The 22,174-nt window shown below is 42.1% G+C and overlaps 1 protein-coding gene across 1 annotated transcript; it reads right to left on the reverse strand.

Annotated features, from left to right (window-relative positions):
* Positions 1-3,704: 3,704 nt before the first annotated feature.
* Positions 3,705-16,529, reverse strand: abcb11a (ATP-binding cassette, sub-family B (MDR/TAP), member 11a; the record flags this gene model as incomplete). Its single annotated transcript, XM_083642250.1, has 25 exons — positions 3,705-3,905; positions 4,483-4,629; positions 5,247-5,453; positions 6,396-6,593; positions 6,710-6,866; positions 7,035-7,276; positions 8,273-8,476; positions 8,593-8,754; positions 8,937-9,041; positions 9,143-9,307; positions 9,402-9,510; positions 11,231-11,424; positions 11,544-11,714; positions 11,859-12,062; positions 12,163-12,288; positions 12,381-12,491; positions 12,601-12,714; positions 12,825-12,999; positions 13,099-13,223; positions 13,976-14,147; positions 14,258-14,391; positions 14,861-14,945; positions 15,035-15,276; positions 15,471-15,519; positions 16,486-16,529. 25 exons carry the CDS (start codon positions 16,527-16,529, stop codon positions 3,705-3,707), a joined length of 3,843 nt encoding a protein of 1,280 aa, XP_083498376.1.
* Positions 16,530-22,174: the final 5,645 nt, after the last annotated feature.

Genomic DNA, 22,174 nt, shown 5'->3' on the forward strand with positions numbered 1-22,174 from the left:
AACAAGGACACAGTGCAAGGAATAACAGTTTTTAATGGCTAAAATATAAAATGCAACAGGGATCACCTAAGTCTAAAAATAAAAGACAGGGGGTTAAAACTGCAGCAGCTAAAATGTCTTCGTTAAAATACAGCAACTCAAATGGTCCAGCTAAAACTCTGGGCCAAGCCCATAAAGTGCTCGTGCTGGATGACTGGGGGAATCCGGAGTCCACCGTGCAGGGGGGCCTCCTCTCCTCTTCGGTCAGACCTACAGACACAAACTGTAGGGGAGTCAACCGTCCTTTGCTTACATCCTGCTTATTACACGTCTACACCACAAGCACATGGAACACCGAGAAGGTCAAAGACTTACGCGGAAGGGAGAGTTTACACTCTCCCTCTGCTGGCCGCTAGCGAGCGGTGCTCCAAGGCTGGGTTTGGGTTGAGTTTCGGTCCGGCCCACTGCTCCTTCAGGTCTGCTGCTTCAGGTCTGCTGCTTCAGGTCTGCTGCTTCAGGTCTGCTGCTTAGGTCTGCTGCTTCAGGTCTGCTGCTTCAGGTCTGCTGCTGCGGTCTGCTGCTGCGGTCTGCTACTGCTTCTGGTCTGCTGCTGCTGCTACTGCATGTTTTTCGCAGGGAAACGGCACATCGGCGAGCCCGGGAAGCCTCACCCCGCCTGTGGGTCTCAGCAACCTAGGTGTGGGACAACGTTCGGGCATCCCCCCCTCTCTCCCATCCCCCGTCAGTCATCTACGGTGCGCCCATAGGTACGCAGGGAGAGAGAGGGGCCCAAGCCGCAACGGCTCAGTTGCCCACACCTTACCTTGCCCACAGGCAGGGCCGTCAGCTGCTCCCCTCTCCGCCGCTTCCCCTCAGTGTGTGTGTCCTCCTCAGTGTGTGTTCTTTCTTTTCGTGTGTGTTTCGTATCGACAGTTTATATACTTCCCCCAAACAGGTTAAAGTCCATCCTCTGGTGCTGTTCAATTGGTCGGCTCAGCTCCATCTATTTTCTAATAGGCCCCCGGCACTGCCTGTCTTTCTCATCACAGGTGTGCTCCATCCAGCACAGATTGGTGCCAATAGACAACAGGTGTGCAGTGGTGATCAAGCTTGAGACAATTAACACAAAACCACGTCTAGAAAATAAAAGCATGCATCAGTTCAAAAGGAAACATAACAACTCAAAACATAATTAAACACTGCAAAAGAAAGAATAAAGAAATACAAAAACATTGTCTCACCGCCCGGCTCACACTTGGAGCTAGTGCATGAGGTTTACAGTACGACTCTCTCCCGCCTGCCTGGCTGGAGACAGCTGCTTCCAACTCGGACTGATAATATATACATCATCATTCGAGCTTATTCAGGTAAGATATTAATAAAGTAGTGACACATTCAGCGGGAAACTAACTATAATTAAGACATGTGCCAACTTTGACAACGTTTGGTTCAGTATTTTAAGAGCAAACTTCAATAAGAATAGGCTTGGAGTTCTGAGGAGCCGAAAGGGTACAGAGGGGGTAGGGGAGTAATTATCTTGAAATCCCATAGTCTTTGGGGGCACTGTGACGTCAGTGTGCCCCTAATCTCCCATTCATTTGAGAAAAAAAAAAAAGCAGTCTTTGACCCTTAGAGGGCGCTTATGCCAGGTATGCTGCTGAAAAATGATACAAATGGTAAAATGGCAACAGTTTGGTGTCAAATGTGGAAATTCTGACCAGAATTCTTCACACATCACCCCCAAAGTCATATATATTGGTTAAAAGCTGAAAAAAAGTGTTTTGGAGGTTAGTTCTCCTTTAACATTCACATGCTGCAGTGGCAAAATATCATAATTTAATGTTTGTCATTAATATGCCACATTTTGAAAACAACTACTACCTATTTCTACCTATTATATTGTTTTAAAAATTAAGTATCATATAATGCTTTGTCATGTTTTCAAATCAGACTGCTCCATCTGAATTAGTCACTCATTTTGTTCAGGTTAATTCAGATATAATCAGCCAACATGTAATGAAGCAGAACAGCAGTCTCTAATGTAACTCGATTAGGCAGATTATGTAAACTTTCCAACTGACACCATCCCATGTCCTGTCCCCATCCTCTGTGGTTGCTTAGCATCCTGTGGCACCTGGAGGCTTGGCAGTACATGATGTAACTGTCCTCTTAGTGTCTATTTGCCTATTCCAGTTTGAGGAAACATCTGTGTGTCCACATTGTCACATTGTCTTGGCATTCTGTCTTAGTGCTCAGGGCATAAACATTGAGCGCTCAGCAGACTATACTTTCTGATTCGATCTTATTAAAAATTTAAATAGAAAACAAATAAAATGCAAATAGATTTGATTATAGTCTACATTATGTATTTGAAAGTTTGAACAAACAGTAGCTGGCTTTTGTCCATGGCTCCAACGCAGGGGCGGACTGGGATCATAATTCAGGCCGGGCATTAGATACCAAGCAGGCCAGGCCGATACGGGCCGACGCGCGTGCCGGTGTCCGAAAAATTTGGGCCGTTTAAAGCTCAATTTGGGCCGTTTGAAGCCAGATTTGGGCCGTTTGAAGCCCAATTTGGGTCGTTTAAAGCCAGATTTGGGCCGTTTGAAGCCCAATTTGGGCCAAGTCCAATTTTACAATGAGATGCACCCGCTTTAACCCTGAATAAAGTAATAAAACCACTAGTAAACCAGTAGGCGGCACCTGGCCTGCTGTTCAGTGAGTGGCCTGACTGCGGGCACAATTTTTTTTTTTTTTTTTTTTTTGCAGGCCAGGCCAGGCCAGGCCACCGGGCATTTGCCCGACGTGCCCGATTATGCAGTCCGCGCCTGCTCCAACATCTACTTAATGCTTACTTCAAAACCCTCGAGTTAGGATCCATTCAACCAGGGATAAAATACAAAGGGAAAAAAATTACAACCCTGACATTCAGCTACATTGATTTTTGCACTGATAAAAAATGTATAGACTATTTTTTTTGCTGATATCTCGAGCATTACAGAACATAAAGCACATACAAATATAATACAACACTATCAGGGTTTCTCAAGAAAAGAAAATCCAATGATATTTGATCTGTGGCTTTCCTTTCAAACCTGTACAGTATTTATTTATTTATTTACTTATTTATTTATTAAAACAATCATGCATGATTACATGATGATTTATTCATCAGTATATGTGCATCTGTTACAGTCCAACAATACAAACATGGTCAGATTAAGGTAACATCTTTTTACCCTGTAATTCACAAAGGGAAGTGCGCTTCTACAAAAACAAATAAATATTACATCAATATTTGAACCTGTGAAAAGTCCAGTGAACCACATGATTAGTAGAATTTCTCCTCCAAAGTAGAAATTGAGAACACTTTCTATTCTGTATGTGTCTATCAATTGTGTGTGTGTGTGTGTGTGTGTGTGTGCGTGCGTGCGTGCGTGCATGCGTGCATGCGTGCATGCGTGCGTGTGTGGGGGGGGGGGGGGGCGTGTGTGTGTGTGTGTGTGTGTGTGTGGGGGGGGGGGGGGGCGTTATTTACTGGCTTCTGCACAATCTCTGAGGTTGCAGCATGTGAGCAAGGCTGAAGAAAACGGTGGCCAGTACCTCATCAAAGAGGTGATGATACCACAACAACACAACAGCATATTCAAATATATACAATAAGGCAGATAAAAAAAATCAATTCCACCATCCATCCTCCTGCAACTCCTGTTGCCTGCCCACTCCTAGCTGATAGGAGCCCCCGTTGTGACCAGTTTATAATAGGCGCCCCTCTTAGCCATGAGTTGGTCATGTGTGCCTTTCTCTACAACGGCTCCCTGTGACATCACTGCTATGATGTCGGCAGTCTGGATCGTAGACAGGCGGTGGGCGATGACTATGCAGGTTCGTCCTTTTCGAGCCTCATCCAGAGCAGCCTGGACAGTCTGTGGGAAAACAGAGGGTTTATCATGAACTGATACATGTGAATAATACACCTTCACGCCACCTGGATGGCACTTTGAAATGCCTGCAGTCAAAACAAACAGGACTCTCTGACTTCATCTGTCCCCCGCAGCATCCATCGAATTAACTCATTCACCAGAAATGAATGAGCTCGATGTCATTGTGTGGTGGTTTATGTCTGTTCTTTGATGTCTTAAAAGTCATATTTGGTAAATGTCTGAATGCTGTTACATGCAAGGCAAATTCCAATGTGAACGGCTAGATATACGAAATATATCTATGATATATGAAATCTGACTATATGTTTTAGGCAAAGGTGTACTTGACATTAAGGCAGATGCTGGGTGATTGTGTTTTTATTTTCTCAAGAAACATTTTTGTTGGGTTTGACACAAATGTATAGGACATACATGGGAAGTTTGTCAAGTGCATGTTAGAAAAGTACATAATGCAACCTTGTCCCAAACACCCCTAACCCACCCCCCACAGAGTGACTGTGTTTTTGATTAGAGTTTAGCGTTGTGTGTAGGCTGCCGTGCATTGTGTTGGTGTTGGTACCTTCTCACTCTCTGTGTCCAGGGCGGAGGTGGCCTCGTCCAGTAGAAGGATCTTGGGGTTCCTGACGATGGCCCGGGCGATGGCGATGCGTTGTTTTTGTCCTCTGGACAGCTGAGAGCCCTGGGCACCAACCGGAGTCGCATATTTCTGCCAGGTTGCAAATGTATAGGAGAAAGCAGAAGGTCTGTTAAAACTGTGTCACCAAAATGTGTTTGATATTTTTTAACCCTTGTGATATACTGACTGTATTACTGTATTAGGGTTTTTTTGGGCACCCAACAGTGTTATCTGAGAAGTTATAGTTATTTTTTAGGCAACATTACTTTTGACTTGAATGACAACTCACATCTCACAAAACAATCACAAATCATGAAGATGAATACATTTACATTTCAGGCATGTAGCTGACTTTTATCCAGAGCAACTTAGGATGACCACTAGGTCACCCTAACCTGCTTCCCCCCACACATAACCCATTATACAGTGTGAATGTGCAAATAGAATGTATGAAAGATTTTATATGTATATATATATATATATATATTCTCTATTCACTCTTTGCATTGTTGAAAACCAACCTGAATATATGTGTGTGTGTGTGTGTGTGTGTGTGTGTGTGTGTGTGTGTGTGTGTGTGTGTGTGCGCGCGTACGTACGTACATACATACACATACATACATATATACATACAATATAGTAAATATAACTAAATATACGGAGTGAGTGTGTGTGTGTGTGTGTGTGTGTGTGTGTGTTTAACTCACATCTGGTAGCGACATCACAAATTCATGGAGATAAGCTTTCTTGGCGGCCTCAATGATCTCGTCCATGCTGACGCAGCGTGTGTTATCTCCATACTGTATATTGTCAGCTATGCTGCAGTCAAACAGCACTGGCTCCTGGGACACCATGCCAATGTGAGCTCTTAGGAAGGGCACACTGACTGTATGAGAGCGGCGGCCATCAATCAGCTGAGAATGAAAGATAACATCAGATGGATTTTGGTGACGATTAGCAATGTTTTATGATTAGCACATGTTGGAGGTGCATTACAATGTAGGCTAATGCAATACTGTAATCACATTACATTTCTCTGTAATGAGTAGAAGGCATACTGTAATCACATTACATTTCTCTGTAATGAGTAGAAGGCATACTGTAATCACATTACATTTCTCTGTAATGAGTAGAAGGCATACTGTAATCACATTACATTTCTCTGTAATGAGTAGAAGGCATACTGTAATCACATTACATTTCTCTGTAATGAGTAGAAGGCATACTGTAATCACATTACATTTCTCTGTAATGAGTTGAAGGCATTACGGTTCCTAAATCCAGTAATCACATGACAGTTACTAAATCAAACACCATGTCATTACTTTCATTACATAAATTCTTGAATTATCTGCAGGATTGGGATTGAATCTGCAGAATTATGGAATTCTTTAATTGTGCAGTGCTTTGTGCAACACACCAGCTGACTGAAGGCATTAATTGCTAGAATGGATGGGCTGGATGGACACGGGGAGTGATGATTGGTTAGGTTTATAGCCAGGAGGAGTGACAGTGCATGTTGGTTCAGGCCAATCAGAGGCAGAGTTGTCCCTCCGGCCAATCCATTGTAGCACCAACTTTCATAGGCGTTCAAAGCAGATAGGGGGGGGGGGAAGGGCAGCGTTGTCTACCACTTTTGAGGGGTGGAGATAATACACATGACTTCACATCTCAAGCGATGTTGACACAAAAGTAATCTAATGAGTAGTATAACAAATTACTTTCTCCAGGGAGTAGGCTAATTAAGGAAAGTAAGACATTACTTTTTTTGAAGTAATGTGTAATATATTACTTTTTTGAGTAACAACCCCCAACACTGAGCACAAATGAATAAAAAGCTAAATCAGGCTACACACCACTTTACCCCCGTCTGGGTCGTAGAACCTCTCCAGCAGCTGGACACTGGTGCTCTTCCCACAGCCGCTGCTCCCAACAAAGGCCAACGTCTGACCCGGCTGCACAGACACCACCAGCCCATTCAACACCTGGACGTCTGGTCGGGTCGGATAGGTGAAGTTACAGTTGAGGAACTCTACCTCACCTTTGAAGTCGTCCTAAAGACAGAGAGCTGGGCTTCAATCACATGAAAGCAGTATTTTATAATGTGTGATATACGGTACGTTTATAATGTGTGATTCAGTTTTATTCGTAATCAGTTCAAGTCACCAACCCATTTCTCTCCATCTGTGTGGCTTGTGCTGATTTTAGGAATTCGATCCAACAGTTTGAAAAGCTGAGCAGCAGCAGTCTTGGCTTTGGCATAATCTGGAGTGAAGGTGGAGGCTCTGCCCAGAGCCGTCCCACTGATGACGATGGCTGAAATCACCCTGGAGGAACAGCCATTTAAAAGCAATGGGTTGATCATCTGTGACCATCTCAGCACAAAACAATACTTTTGGAATACAAATCACTAACGTTGATTTTTTTTTTAATCTTATCTTTCTAATTAACATAATGTTTTCCAGGGAAGATTATAATCAATCAACCAAACAGACCTGAACACCATCATGTAATGTAAACCCTCGGAGCTGACCAGATAGCCTCCGTATCTAAACGAAGCAGCATACGCCATGAAGATAATACACTGGGAAAAGCCAAAACAGATGCCATAGACGTTGCCCTTCTTCTTGGCAGATTTGTATGGAGACAGAAGCTGCTGCTCATATGATTCCACGAATGCACTCTCCTTGGCCAAGCCTGCAATGGTCCTGATGTTGGAAAGAGCTTCACTGGAAACCTGTGGAACAGAGTATGAGATGCTTAATACTCTAGCCCAGTGATTCCCAACCTGTGGGCCGCGGCCCCCTGGTGGGCCGCGAAGGTATTGCAAGTGGGCCGCCAAATCATTTCCAAAAAAGTATGATTTTTGAAAAAAAAAAAAAAAAAAAAAACTTTTTTTTTTTTTTAAAGATTTTGAAAAATCATACTTGAAAAAGTATGATTTTTGTTTCTTTGATGTTATTGCTTTTGCTTGAATTGAAGTTTCATCTTTACATCATCTTTATATTGGGTTTGTGTTTATTTGTAACCCTATCGATTTAATGGGCTTTCTTCTGATATTTGGATTTTGTTTGGATCTGATATTGGATGTCAAATTGTTATGAGAATGCATTTTTCCATTGTTGAAGGATACCGTTATTTATTAATCATTTGTTAATTAGCCTGTTACAGACAGCCCCTTGCTTGTCATTTCTGACATCTGTGTGGTGCTGATGGACAGCTCCTTGAATGATTGGTGTGTGTGTGTGTGTGTGTGTGTGTGTGTGTGTGTGTGTGTGTGTGTGTGTGTGTGTGTGTGTGTGTGTGTGTGTGTGTGTGCGTGTGTGTGTGTATGTGTGTGTGTGTGTGGACAGCTCCTTGAAAACTGTAATACTGAAGGTGTTGCAACATGTTACAGGTGCTGTGTTAGTGACTGTGGAGCTTCCAACATGTTTCTCCTGTATTCAGTTCAGTCCTTTATGTTCAATTTTCAATAAAAAAGTGCTCTGAGAACGCATTATATGGCCTTTGTATTTATGGGGTCGGAGGTGGGCCGCGAACATTTTTGAGACATAAAAGTGGGCCCTGAGTTGGAAAAGGTTGGGAACCACTGCTCTAGCCCGTTGATTACACAGTGGAATTAATAGACATCCAAGGCCCTTATGAAAATACTACAGAATGTTCTGATATTTTGAGTCTATATTTATTATATTATATTAATATATTGATCATATTGGGGCATCATCTCATATACCTGACCGGCTGCTTCCATGGCTTTCTTATCTTCATTTGCAAAACCTGTCAGCATTTTGGCTTGGAAGACGCCAGACAGCCCAATGAGTGGTAAGAAGCACATCATCACCAACGTCAACTTCCAACTGAAGTAAAAGGCGATAATAAAAGATGCTCCAATGCTGGTCAAGGAGTTAACAATCATGCCAATCTGAGATCCTGTTGCCTGCAGAAACAATATATCCAACTTAACATTATAATGAACACATGTGATTTTCAAAACGATTGCTTTTTTTCTATGTTAAATTAATGATGATGATGCTTTTAGCTATTCTTCCTCACCCCCTGGACCATGGAGGCATCAGTGGCCAGTCTAGTGGTCAGAGCTCCGGGGCTGTTTCTGGGGTCATCGAACCAGGCGACCTCCTGCCTCAACATGGCCTGAAAGCCTACTTTCCTCAGGCGGCGGGTCAGCCGCTCCCCAGACTTAGCAAAAGCATAGCCCTGTGGAACACCAAAGCTGAGTTAATTGCACATTACAGCAATGAGTTCGTTAATTCAGCTCTACTCATTTATTTATATATATATATATATATATATATATATATATTTATATATATACGTATATATACATTTATTTACTCTAAAACCTTACAGTTCAATCACACATGCATGGCGATGCTCACCTGCAAAAACTGAGAGAAGAAACTAATCCCGGCCACAACACAAAACAGAACACATATTCCGTTGATCTGTGTCTTCTGTTCGTTCAAGTCACTGATGGCAAAAGTCTGCAAATGGAAAGCGTGATATGAATAATTTCCATTGAAACCAAATGCTGAAACCATGAAATGTGCATAAACTATGCTGCGCATAACTATACAGCCCTCACCCCAAGAATCTCGCTGAACAGGACAGCATAGATGGGGTTGACGGATCCATTGACAGCTGCTCCCAGGGAGCCCAGGAGCATATAGGGCCATTCCTGTTGGTTGTACCTAAGGATACGAGCTACTGGAGCCGGTTCCACATGTTCCTCTGGATCATCCTCACATTTCTGTTCAGAGATGAGTTGTGATAGTGATTTAACTCTATTCTTCCCCAGGACAGTTAGTCATCAAATGATGCATAGCACATGGGCACTTCAGTACCTGCTCTAGTGTCATCTCGTTGTCTGAGTGGATTTTGAGACTGCCAGATATTGCGTCAGGGATGACATCATTTGACAGCTGGGTCTGAGATCGTAACCGCCGAGTGCTCCTACAGGAGGCATATTTAGAATATCACAATTCTTTTTTATATTTTAGAGAATATCTGCTCCAAATTCTTCTTCCAATATTGTTTTCCAATCATTTTATGAAGTAAAAGTAAATGCAATCAGGGCCGTAACCAGGGTTCCGAAATAGGGGAGGTCCAGCAAGGGGGCGCCGCCGAAATTTTTTTTAGTTTTTTCCCCCCCCTTTTTAGCCATATTTAGAGTAATATATCATTTTAAATCAACATTAGGATTATACTGTTGTGATGTCATTATTCAGTATATTCTCTTTCATGTCACCACCTGCTCAGCTCTCCTGTCAACATAATTGTAACTAACAAACACAAACTGTTTTAGCCAAATTCATATCAAAATGACACCTACAAACACAGGTACACAACCCAAGCCGTACACAACACACAAAGTCATCATCGATAATAAAAAAAACATACAGAGGGACATTTATTTATTCCTGATAGGAACGATTGAAAAATAAAATAAAATATATTATGTTGTTTTTAACTTTACACCACCTCTTTTTGTTACTTATTGGGTCATGAAACTGAAACCATGCATATAGCCACCTGCATACCTGACTTCGGGAGCTTGGCAATTGGCATCATGCATGATTACAATGAGATGCACCCACTTTAAACCTGAATAAAGTAATAAACCACTAGTAAACCAGTAGGCGGCGCCTGGCCTGCTGTTCAGTGAGTGGCCTGGCCTGGCCTGGCCTGCAAAAAAAAATAAATTTTTTTTTTTTTTTTTTTTTTTTTGCAGGCTGAAATATTAGGGGAGGTCCGGACCTCCCCGTCCTCATAGCTAGTTACGGCCATGAATGCAATATGCCTTTTGCAGCTGGACATACCTTTGACTGGATCCGATACTTCCACCACGGCAAAAGTCCCTCGGTTTTAGATAACACTCCTCTTCAACAGCTTCACTGATCGCACCTGGCAAACAATCTGCTCAGTTGGGAAAACCTCATCAAATTCAAAAATGTCTGCCTAGTCTATACAATCATGCATGGTTTAGCTCCTCCACCCCTGCCTGCTTTCATCACCTCAAAATCCACCTCAACCAGAGCCACACTAGAGGTGCAACTACACTCAGGAGAACTGCTGTTAGCCAGGCTGTCTTCTCCTTCAAATCATCTCACCAATGGAATTCAATACCACAATCAGTCAGAGAATCCTTCTCCATCCATCCTTCTGCTCATTCAAATACAACGCTAAGAAATGGCTAACTAATAACCAACTACTGTATGTCAACACTGATGTCTGCTGTTCAACCACCTTCATTCACTTACCCATCCCTTTTATCCTGTTTTACCTGTATTGTATGTGCTCATTCTTATTTTTTCTTAACAAGGGTGTTTTTGTTTTTGTTTTTGTTGTTGTTGTTGTTGTTGTTGTTTTGTCTTTCGTTTTTGTTTTTAACTATTGCAAGTTTTTTTTTATTCTAGGATGCCGGCAAAGGGACTGCCGATGAAAATTTGCCTCCTGGCTAACTCGAATGTTGATTAATGTACACTGTCCCTTTACAAATAAATTGATTGATTGATTGATTGATTGATTGATTGATTGATTGATTGACTAATTAATTAATTGATTGATTGATTGATTGATTGATTGATTGAAACAACCAGCACAAGAAGTAAGCTCATGTGTCAACAAGTGTCAACAAGGCCCACTAGATGTGACGATGCGCTCGACATCAGACCTACCATGTGTTGCTTGGGATGTGCCTTGGTTTTGGAGGGTGACGAGGGTGAAGTAGACACCTTTCCTTTCGAGCAGCTCGCCGTGCGTTCCCCTCTCCACCGCCTGTCCACGCTCAAAGCCAACGATGACCTCTGCATTTCTAATTGTGGAAAGACGGTGGGCAATAGAAATGGTTGTCCTGCCATTGCGTGCCTACAGATATACAGTTAGTACAGTATGGGGTCATTCCACAAAACACAATTATACTACTGAAGTCAATGATCCAAGTCCATTGTGTTTGTGACATTGTGTGCTGACAGAGACAGACCCACCTTGTCCAGTGCCTCCTGGACAACAGCTTCACTCTCATTGTCTAAAGCGGATGTGGCCATATCCAGCAGCAGGATCTTGGGGTTGCGGATCAGAGCTCGGGCGATCGCAATCCTCTGCTTCTGTCCTCCACTCATCTGGCCGCCGCCTTCTCCCACCAGAGTATCAAATTTCTGAAAATAAAAATAAAATAAAACCATTCGTGTCATTTTAGGCAATAATCTTTCAATTACACAAGTCCTGCGAGATACAGGACTATATAACTCTGTGTGTCGCAACTACTTCAACTATTAGCATCTTTCGTGTGATAAGACTACCTGTGGTAGCTCCATGATAAAGCGATAGGCATTAGCCTCTTTTGTTGCCTGGACGATGTCCTCCATGGTCACAGCAGGTCGGCCAAAGCGGATGTTCTCTGCGATGGTGGTAGCAAACAGCACCGGCTCCTGCTCCACAACGCCGATCAGAGAGCGGAGCCACTGGATGTTCAGACTACGGATGTCATGGCCGTCCAAAGTCACCTGAGATGGGATTGAGATGATATGAGAATTAAAACGTGCCGTCATACAGTCGTAACGCAAAAAAGCCTCAAAGATTTCCAGTGACGGTTCAGATTGGTACCATTCCTTCCTTGGGGTTGTAGAACCTTTGAATGAGCTGGACCGTGGTGCTTTTTCCAGATCCGCTCGGGCCAACAAACGCAGTGGTTTGTCCTGCTTTGATCAGCATGCTCAGATCATTTAAAATCTGCAAACACAGGTGGCTCTTAAATAAGCTTCACTTTTGAAGATGTAAAATGGAGACATGTAGTAATTATATCAGAGGTGAACAGGAGTTACCTTGACATCAGGCCGGGACGGATAGTAGAAGGTGACATTGTGGAATTCAATATCACCTTTTACTTTGTCCAATTTGTGACCCTCTTCTGAGAAACAATCAATTTCCGGTTCCTGTGTAGGTAACAGTTACAACTTTGTTTTATGGTGGTGCAACTGTTTCACAATTGATATATATACCTAGTCTGGATTATATTCAGTCCTTGTAGCGTTCTAATTTTACCCGGTCAATAGTGTCAAAGATGGTCTTTGCTGCAGCGCGACCGGAGGCGAAGGCTTCCAGGCACGGCGAGGCTTGACCCAGGTGCATCGCTGCCATAAGCACTCCAAAAAACACCTGGAGACAAAACACATCAGCTACATGGCGAAACGGCCGACGTCCTCTTTCAAATCCTTTCATCATGTTTTAAGCATCAGAAGCTGAGTGCATTTTGTTTTCTCGTGTACCTGAATGAGACTACCAGGAGAGAGCTCCTTGGTGTCAATGACCAGTTTCGATCCGTACCAGAAGGCCAGAGCATAACAAAGGAAGATGATGCACCACAGGTAGCCTTGAAACACGCCTATGATTGCGCCCTTTTTCACACCCCAGTTCTGAGCCTCCACCAGGTTTTTGTCATACCTGTTAAAAAAAAAATCAAATCAAATTCATTTCATCGCACGTCTGCAGTAAATTCGAATCATTCGCAGGGCATCATGGTGCTTCCTATGGAGAAGATACCTCTCAGCTTCCTTCTCCTCGCCACCAAATGCTGCTACTGTTCTGATGGAGGACAGGACCTCATCAGCCACTGCTCCTGCCTTTGCATAGGCCTTCAGCTCCTGTCCTGTCAGTCTGGCCACAGCCTTCAGCGACAAACAGACAAACACAAAACAAGCTTTTCACTATCAAATCAAATGTGCCCACATTTATTCAAACAACGCTGACACAATGACACAGCATGCACACAGCAGGACACAATGACACAGCATGCACACAGCAGGCACACAGCATGCACACAGCATGCACACAGCATGCACACAGCATGCACACAGCATGCACACAAATCACAAATCATTCAGTGCTATTGATCAATTGTCTCTTACCATCAGTGTTGGGCAAGTTACTTTAAAAATGTAATATATACTACATATTACTAGTTACTTTCATTTGATAGTAATACGGTAAGTTACTTTACAATATTACTGTCTGTGTAGAGTAACTCGTTACTTATTACACTACTTTTGCATTACTTTCACTGTAATAACAGCAGCAGCAGAATAACATCACCGCCCCGGAACCATCCCGAAAAATAATTTAAACCGTCTTGAAATCAGTGTAAACAATCCAAAATTCGAAATGTTATCCTTTTCCTTTGTTATTGTCATCTATAGTGGTTATTTGCATAAAAACACACAGTTTGATTAGGAATTTCTTTAATAGGCTATGTGCCTATTTTTTTTTACTCAATTTGTAAGTTGAGTTACTTGACAAAGTAACTGGTATAATATTACTGAAATCCTATAAGTAATAAGTTATATTACTGAGTTACTGCTAAAAGTAATATATTACATGTAATATATTACTTTTGTAATGAATTACCCCCAACACTGCTTACCATTGCCATCAGTCCAGCGGCGATACCAATTAGTGGGCTCACTGCTATGACCACCAGAGTCAGCTTCCACCCCCCGATGAAGCCCACCGTGAAGCCAAAGATAAACGTTGAGATCCTCTCGATAAAGATGGACACCTGGTCAGCAATGGCATTGTTGATCTTGTTGATGTCACTGGGATGGAGGAAAACACACCATGAACTCTGCTGCGTAAAACATCCCCCCCCCCCCCCCCCAGTGTCGATTAGATCAACCTGATCCCCAGATAGAGCCCTGCAACTCACTCGGAGATCCTCGTGTTCAGTTCACCAACAGAGTTGCAGTCAAACCAACCAATCTCCATTCGCATGACTTTTTGGAAGTATGTTTTCCGGATTCTCTGGACCTGTCTTGCAGCCGCTGACACCCAGAAGGCAATCTACAATCATGGACATTTACAGTGAGACAAAACCGCTCCTCTTGAGCAGTGATTTTCAATCCTTTTTCATATCAAGGACCCCTCATTTGGTGCACATCGAGGCCACAGACGCCCACTTAATGTCATTTTGTATCTCAGACCTAAATCTGAACATTTGTCCAGAATTCCATTACTGTGTTGTACAGTAGAGATAACAGTGAAAGTATGACCAAAACAGTCATTTTTCCCACATTCTCTAATTGTTTAACTTCTTGTCAATTAAATAATGTTGAAGTTGAACAATTAATCAATTTTCTGGGGACCCCCTGGAACTCCCTCAAGGACCCCTGGTGGTCCCCGGACCCCAGGTTGAGAAGCAACGCTCTTGAGTAAACGTAATGTATGCATGTTGTCATAAGCCGTAATTGCAGTTGATACTACTACAGTACCTCTTATCACATTATCTGAATCTGTACCAGTAAATACTTACTTGAAAATAACTAATAATGAGTACTCCTAATCCAATTCCCACATAGTAATATGCAAACATGGTCATCTGTCCTTCAATATCCACCCTGCCAAAAGAAGGAAATCGGTGACAGCAGCAGCTCTTCACTGTAATCACAACAATGCATCTTGGATCAACAATAAAGGAATAACTCACCCACAGTGGACAGTGGTGTTTGCAGCAGTCTCGTATATAGAGCCATTGGTCCATGAGATGGTGTTGTTGGTGCAGGTTCTGTTAGGTTTTGCCAGTTCTTGGGCCTCAAGCTCAAAAGCCACAAAGGTGTCGGTCATCTGGCCGTATACCAGAAGCATAAGAGGAGAAGCGGCACCATGGGCGAGGGCACACAAGCCCCCCACCACCATCATGCCAGTGTCTTTCCAGGTGGCAAAGCGAAACTTGGTTGAAGAGGAAAAATAATTTTTTGGTTTAATTCTTTTAGAGAAGTCTCTAAAAGGGAATTGATATCCCCTTTATATTTTCATTTTAACTCGCAATGACCAAATCATAGTAAGTCTCTATGAAAAAAGTAAAATAATGAATGGTTATGTGGAAATGAATTGAATCATTTATAAACGAGAAAGATATTTACCAACTGAAAGAATCCAATACTCAGTGTCTTCTCATTTTTCTTCTCTAGTCTGTAAAAGATATACCGGTAGATGATAAGACTCCGGAATATCCCAAACAAATGCAAATATTGTACTTAGAATCAAACGTACCCATTTTCATTTTCTGGGGGAGAGAGAGAGAGAGAGAGAGAGAGAGAGAGAGAGAGAGAGAGAGAGAGAGAGAGAGAGAGAGAGAGAGAGAGAGAGAGAGAAAAGCTTAAGTTAAAAAAAACTATTTAGAGTTGCAATTGTCTGCAAATAGTTAGTAGTTCTAGTTTGTATCAGTTGCTATTATGTATCATTTCTTGTGGACTTAATAGTTAATAGGTCACTCACCATCTTTAGTCATGTCCAGGGATGTGATCGATTTCTTCATGCTGGCTTCTCTGACTCAGGCAGACCTGATGTCCTCCCTTGGCAAGTAGGCTATGGCAATTTTGTTTTAAAATAATAATGGGAATATGAATTACTCAAGATCTATAACTTTAATCAGAAAATATTGTACAAAGTTGTCACTACATTATCAGCAGGGTGACCCCATATGGTTCCCACACACACTGTTGAGTTTTAAATCAGAATCGTGCCACTCATAGACATGGTAGAAGATGAAAAACAACATGCCGCTCACTAGCTGAGTGAGAGCACCTGAACAAGCTTAATCACAGCAACTCATCAGCTCAGTGAAAGCACCTGTCTGCAGTGTCTCAGCAGAATCACTCTGCACTTCAAGAGAAACACAGGTACACAGAGGAGAGCGTTCAGCTCAACTCAACTCATAAAGACGCTACTGTTACTGTATGAACGAAATGAATGTTCAGAAATAGAAGAAACAAAAGGAGGGCTGCGGCGGTTCAAATGGTTAAAATAGAAGGTGCTCTTTGGTCAAAGGGACATAATAGTGTAAAAAAGACGGGAGGACCAAGGCACTTCTTCTAGCAAAGTTAAAAAAGCTTTATTATAGGCTTAATTCATAATGAATTGAATTGAAACACCAACAGGTTTCGGTCAAACAGACCTTCGTCAGGGTGTGGCCCCAACATGTTTCGGTCAAACGGACCTTCGTCAGGGTGTGCCTGAATATTCAGAAATGTTTGATTTGTCATTGAAGTTAGAAATGGTTTGAAAGTAATTTGGTTTGATGAATGAGTAAATGAGGGGGAAGGGGAAAGCTTTCTGGGGCATCGTCGCTAGGGGGGGTAGGTGGAGCCCAGCAAAAAAAAAGAAAAGAAGAACCAGCGTCAGCCGCGCAAAAGACCTAGCCTCCGTGGTATGCGTGCTAGCATATGAGATGTTAACATTAAATGAGCAGGTGCCTGTCCATAGGTGGATGCTATGGTTGAAATCAATATCACGATAAACGGATGAAAGTCCTTTTTCCAGTATTGATGATATGATATGGCTCAAGACATGCAAAATAACAATAATATAATCATTGACATTGCATATTCAAATATTCCTATCCTGACATCTCATTTTGTCTGAGTTTTTAAATCAAAATTGATTAGGAATTTACGCAGGTGACCCATAAGTGTCCACATACTTTTAGCCATGTAGTGTAGCCTACAGGTCAACACTGGCCCCGAAGGAACAGCAGATGGTGTTGATTTGTGTGATTATGGCACAAAGCTTAGTTTCACACCCGGTGAAAACATTGAGCTATATTGTTTATATAGCTGATGGACTCCATTACTCTTTTTGATGCAGGTGAACAATCTGGATGTATCATTAATAATTACACTGATTGACAGGAATGGCCTCTGCTGCTGATGCTTTATAACTTCAATAACATGACTTTTTTCCACCTTCGGTTCTAAATTTACAAGGTCCTGCATCTGTTAAGTGCAACTCATTCAAATGTCACTGAAATTTAAATAAGAAGTAAACTGGAAATAATAACAATACTACTTATATTAATTAAACTCCTCATTTCAAAGGGTTGCTTTGTTCAAGTTAGTCTCATTCAGCAGCATGGATATCCAATGAAGGTCTAACAGGATTCAAGAAGAAAAGTATAACATCAACTCACCAATATGAACACCTTATCAATACCCAAAGCAATGCAGTACTAATGCTATTACTATTGATAAGAACAGTAGCACAGCAATCCTGGATCATTTGTTAGACAGCACAGCAATTTGTTGAGGAAGAAACCAAAAGGGTACAGTACCTGATTCACACTTCTAAATGAATCTCTGATCTCCCAAGGAAGTCACCAACACCACTGACGGCCACCAAAGAAACTCCTATCTCTCAAGTAACCTATGCCTCTCCTCTCCCATTATCTCTGTCTCCATTAGACTGATAAGGATTGGGTCAGCATTATGGTCTTAAGGCAAGGCAGCATACTGTTAGTTATATTCCAATGTGTCTTCTAAAACAGTCATCCTCAACTTTTCACATCAAGGACCCCTCATTTAACATTAGGGCCGTGGATCCCCATTTGATGAGATGTTTATTAGGTAGAATTTTGTCCAGAATTCCATCTGTAGACAGAGATAACAGTGAAACTTTGATCAAAAATACATTTTCTAATTAACACACAATTATTGAATGTAGAACAATGACTATTTAGACAGCTTATAATGGTAATGTTAAATATTCATCAACACCCCCCCTCAAGGACCCCTGGTGGTCGACAACCACTGTTCCAAAAGACAGTTGGATTTTGCATGTCAATTAAAACCAGTCAAGTCACATGCATGCCTTTCATATTTGAAATTTTTTGAAAAATTTGAACATCAAATTAAAATGACCAACATTGCTTATAGGTTACATTTCAGGTTACTGAAATGTTCTCTTAGTTGTTATGATAATTGTTCGTAAAATGAGTTTAATGACCTCAAGGCCATTAGTCGTGACCAGGATGCTATCGTAATAACAACATAATAGAATCAAACCATAGATTGCATCATATGTGTAATAAAATTAGTGTAATGACCAGGTAGACTAGTCTTAACCTGTTAGTCATTAAATGGCCAAATAAAAGGCTAAATTTAAAACAGTGTAAAATTGGCCTAATCACATGTGAATAGTTTCAGAGAAAGTGTGAAACACTTTAGACTCCAGCTTTCTAAGATGTAATTATTACTTTCAGACAGTGCATAGTGCTGTTATCTCACCCGTAAATAAATATATTTAAATCACTGAAACTATTTAATACAAAATCATACTATAATAGCCTTAGGTTACCTTAAATACTGTATGGGGAAAAAGGAAATAATTTGTGTTTTTCTGAGGAAAAAGTGGGCCTGAAAAACAAAATCAATGATAGTTTGATTGATCTAAGACAGAGGAGGATGCTAGGAGGTCAACGCCCGCCAGGACAAGTGATAGATTAGGAATTTGCTCCTTTACAGCCGGTTATTAGTCAACTGATAATACACACGGGCAGCAGCCTATGGCAGCAGGGGAAGAAACAGTGTGCAAAGAAAGTGAGAGAGTTTGTGTTGGCTTTCACTTAAAGCTGACAGGACTGTCTGTCTCTCCGTCTGTCTGTCTGTCTGTCTGTCTGTCTTGTCTGTCTGTCTGTCTGTCTGTCTGTCTTGTCTGTCTGTCTGTCTGTCTGTCTGTCTGTCTGTCTGTCTGTCTGTCTTGTCTGTCTGTCTGTCTGTCTGTCTGTCTTGTCTGTCTGTCTGTCTGTCTGTCTCTCCGTCTGTCTCTCCGTCTGTCTCTCCGTCTGTCCGTCTGTCTGTCTCTCCATCTGTCTGTCTGTCTGTCTGTCTGTCTGTCTGTCTTGTCTGTCTGTCTGTCTGTCTGTCTTGTCTGTCTGTCTGTCTGTCTTGTCTGTCTGTCTGTCTGTCTTGTCTGTCTGTCTGTCTGTCTGTCTGTCTGTCTGTCTGTCTGTCTGTCTTGTCTGTCTGTCTGTCTGTCTGTCTTGTCTGTCTGTCTTGTCTGTCTGTCTGTCTGTCTTGTCTGTCTGTCTGTCTGTCTGTCTGTCTCTCCGTCTGTCTCTCCGTCTGTCTGTCTGTCTCTCCATCTGTCTGTCTCTCTGTCTGTCTGTCTGTCTGTCTGTCTCTCCGTCTGTCTGTCTGTCTGTCTGTCTGTCTGTCTGTCTTGTCTGTCTGTCTGTCTGTCTGTCTCTCCGTCTGGCTGTCTGTCTGTCTGTCTCGCCGTCTGTCTGTCTGTCTGTCTGTCTGTCTGTCTGTCTGTCTGTCTGTCTTCTATCTTGCATCAGTTGAGTCAGTCCAACTATCTTTCAGAGGTTGAGGGGGGCTCATTTTTTAAGCTAGAGTGATGATACGTATCTATCTACACTACAGTATATAAATTTGACATTATGGACTCTGTGTCTCTCTGTCTGTTTCAAGAATTTTGGCCAGCCACAGCTATGCCGTTTTACATGCGATCGGGCTGAAACGTTCAGGGGGTGTAAAGAGCACCTGTGCAGGTGACCTGACGGAGCCAGATTTTTTAATTAGGGCAGATTCATTGCCCTAATAATTGCACTAAGGCTGATTGCCCTAAGGCTGAGGCTATAGTTCAGTGATGATGTCATCAGTGATGTCATACATAGGCATTTTGACATCATTGTGACATCAGTGATGATGTCATCAGTGAAACACACACACACACACACACACACACACACACACACACACACACACACACACACACACACATGATGAACGGAGGCCATGTGATTATTAGGCATAATTCTAGTAGTAATAATATCTAGCGTTAGGCCATTCCAGAATCTAGGAGTTGATGCCAAATTCCTGATTGATGTTTTCATTTTAGATTTTGATCCACATGGCTGTGATCTCTGATCTGGGCAAAAGGGTCTGTGATTAATCAAGTGATCTGATTAATCAAGTGACTTGGCAAGAGCTCTGCCTTAACAAGAAATCAGTATATCATCTTAAAATAATTAATGGTCACTTTTCCCACATTACAAAAGGATTAGACTGCTTAATTTTGTAAACATTTCTACAATATTCTGACCTTCTCTGGATCAATGACATCCAATATTAAATGCAGCCATCATGAAAAAGGAATTTGCTCTAACTCTTCAGTGTGCCAGCACAGCATCCAGATCAGCTGATCCAATTTAAAGTAGCTCACCGTCTCCATTACTCCAAGCATAGGTTACACAAGATATATCCCTGCTCTGTCTCACCACTATGTGACAGGTGTCAGGTGTCGGAGGGCACACTTTTTTTTTCTCCATATTTTATTTGAGATTTTTCATAACAATAACAAGACAAAGAAACATGCTCAGACACACACATATACACACACACAAAAACAAACCAACAAAACAAAAAACATAAGGTACATAGCTACCAGCCGCATAATGTGCTTATGTGCTCATGAGAAATGTGCCTGAGATCCCGTGCAAGGGGTCCATGAGAGAGCAGTCAGGCGAGTCATCCGTCACCTCTAACCTCATCAAGGTAGGCTAGGAACGGGTCCCAAATGGTGGAAAACTTTTTAAGTGAATTGGTCCTCAGGAACCTAAGTCTCTCCATCCTTATAACAGAGGTCATGTCCGCCAACCACAATTGGAAAGAAGGTGAAGAGGAGGACGTCCATTCCTTCAATATAAGTTTTTTGGCAGCAATTGTCCCCTGTGTCAGAGACTGACATGCTTTTTGGTTCTGCCCTTCACTGTCCGGATTCTGGGCCAAGATATTTGACTGGTACTCTAAGGCCTACAAAATATCCCTTCAACCCGAAGCAGAACTTGCCATCTTCGGCTGCTCGGAATCCTCTCTGGACTTCCCCACAACTGTGCAACAATCTCTGACACAAGGGACAGTTGTTGCCAAAAAACGAATCTTAAAAGAATGGAAGTCTTCTACTTCGCCTTCTTTCCAGTTGTGGTTGACGGACATGACCTCAGTTGTGCGGATGGAAAGACTTAGGTTCACAAGGACCAATTCACTGGACAAATTCTCAGCCATTCGGGACCCGTTTCTGGCCTACCTGGATGAGGTCAGGGGGGATGAATGACTCGCCTGACTGGACTCTTTATTGTCCCATCGTGTATGAGACCCCAAGCACGGTTTTTATTTTATTATAAGCACTTTATGCAAATGGTAACCATGTTGTAATATTGAATGTTGGATGTCTTTGTTTTTGTTTTTCTTTAATTTTTCTTTTCCCGTGTCTGAGCAGGTTTGTTTTTGTTTTGTACATGTTTTAAAAAAGCTAAAATTAAAAAAATATATATATACATAAAAAAAAGCACATTAATGAAGGCAGTGCTTCTCAAAGTTTGGCTTTTTCGTGGATGGAGACCTGATGAAGGTGGTCAGCTGCATGGAGCACGCCATCTCCGCTGTTCACCCTCGCACTCGCTACTCTCCTGGATGGGACGCCAAGCTCTTCTGGTTGCCGATGTCCTACATGCCAACCTGCATCTCAGACCGGATTTACCTCAAAGTTATGCCTTGATATGATGATCGATCACATGTGCCTCCTTTTCATTTCACTGCTGTAGCAGTGACTTTTGATATTGATGTTACAAGATCTGTATGTTTCTTCGATTTCACAAATGATAGTATCAAATAAACATATATATGGGGAAAAAAATGCTCTTCAGTTGCCCATTAACATAACAGTAACATGACTGCCACAAGCTTAATCATGGATGCCTTCCTGGCCATTGATGAGCTGTAGATCAAACCCCATCTCAGGCACATGACCTTTGACCTCTGCCAGGCCCAGGCTACAGTTAAGTTTG

Source organism: Poromitra crassiceps (assembly GCF_964638095.1).
Source record: "Poromitra crassiceps genome assembly, chromosome: 8".
In the NCBI taxonomy this organism is placed as follows: domain Eukaryota; kingdom Metazoa; phylum Chordata; class Actinopteri; order Beryciformes; family Melamphaidae; genus Poromitra; species Poromitra crassiceps.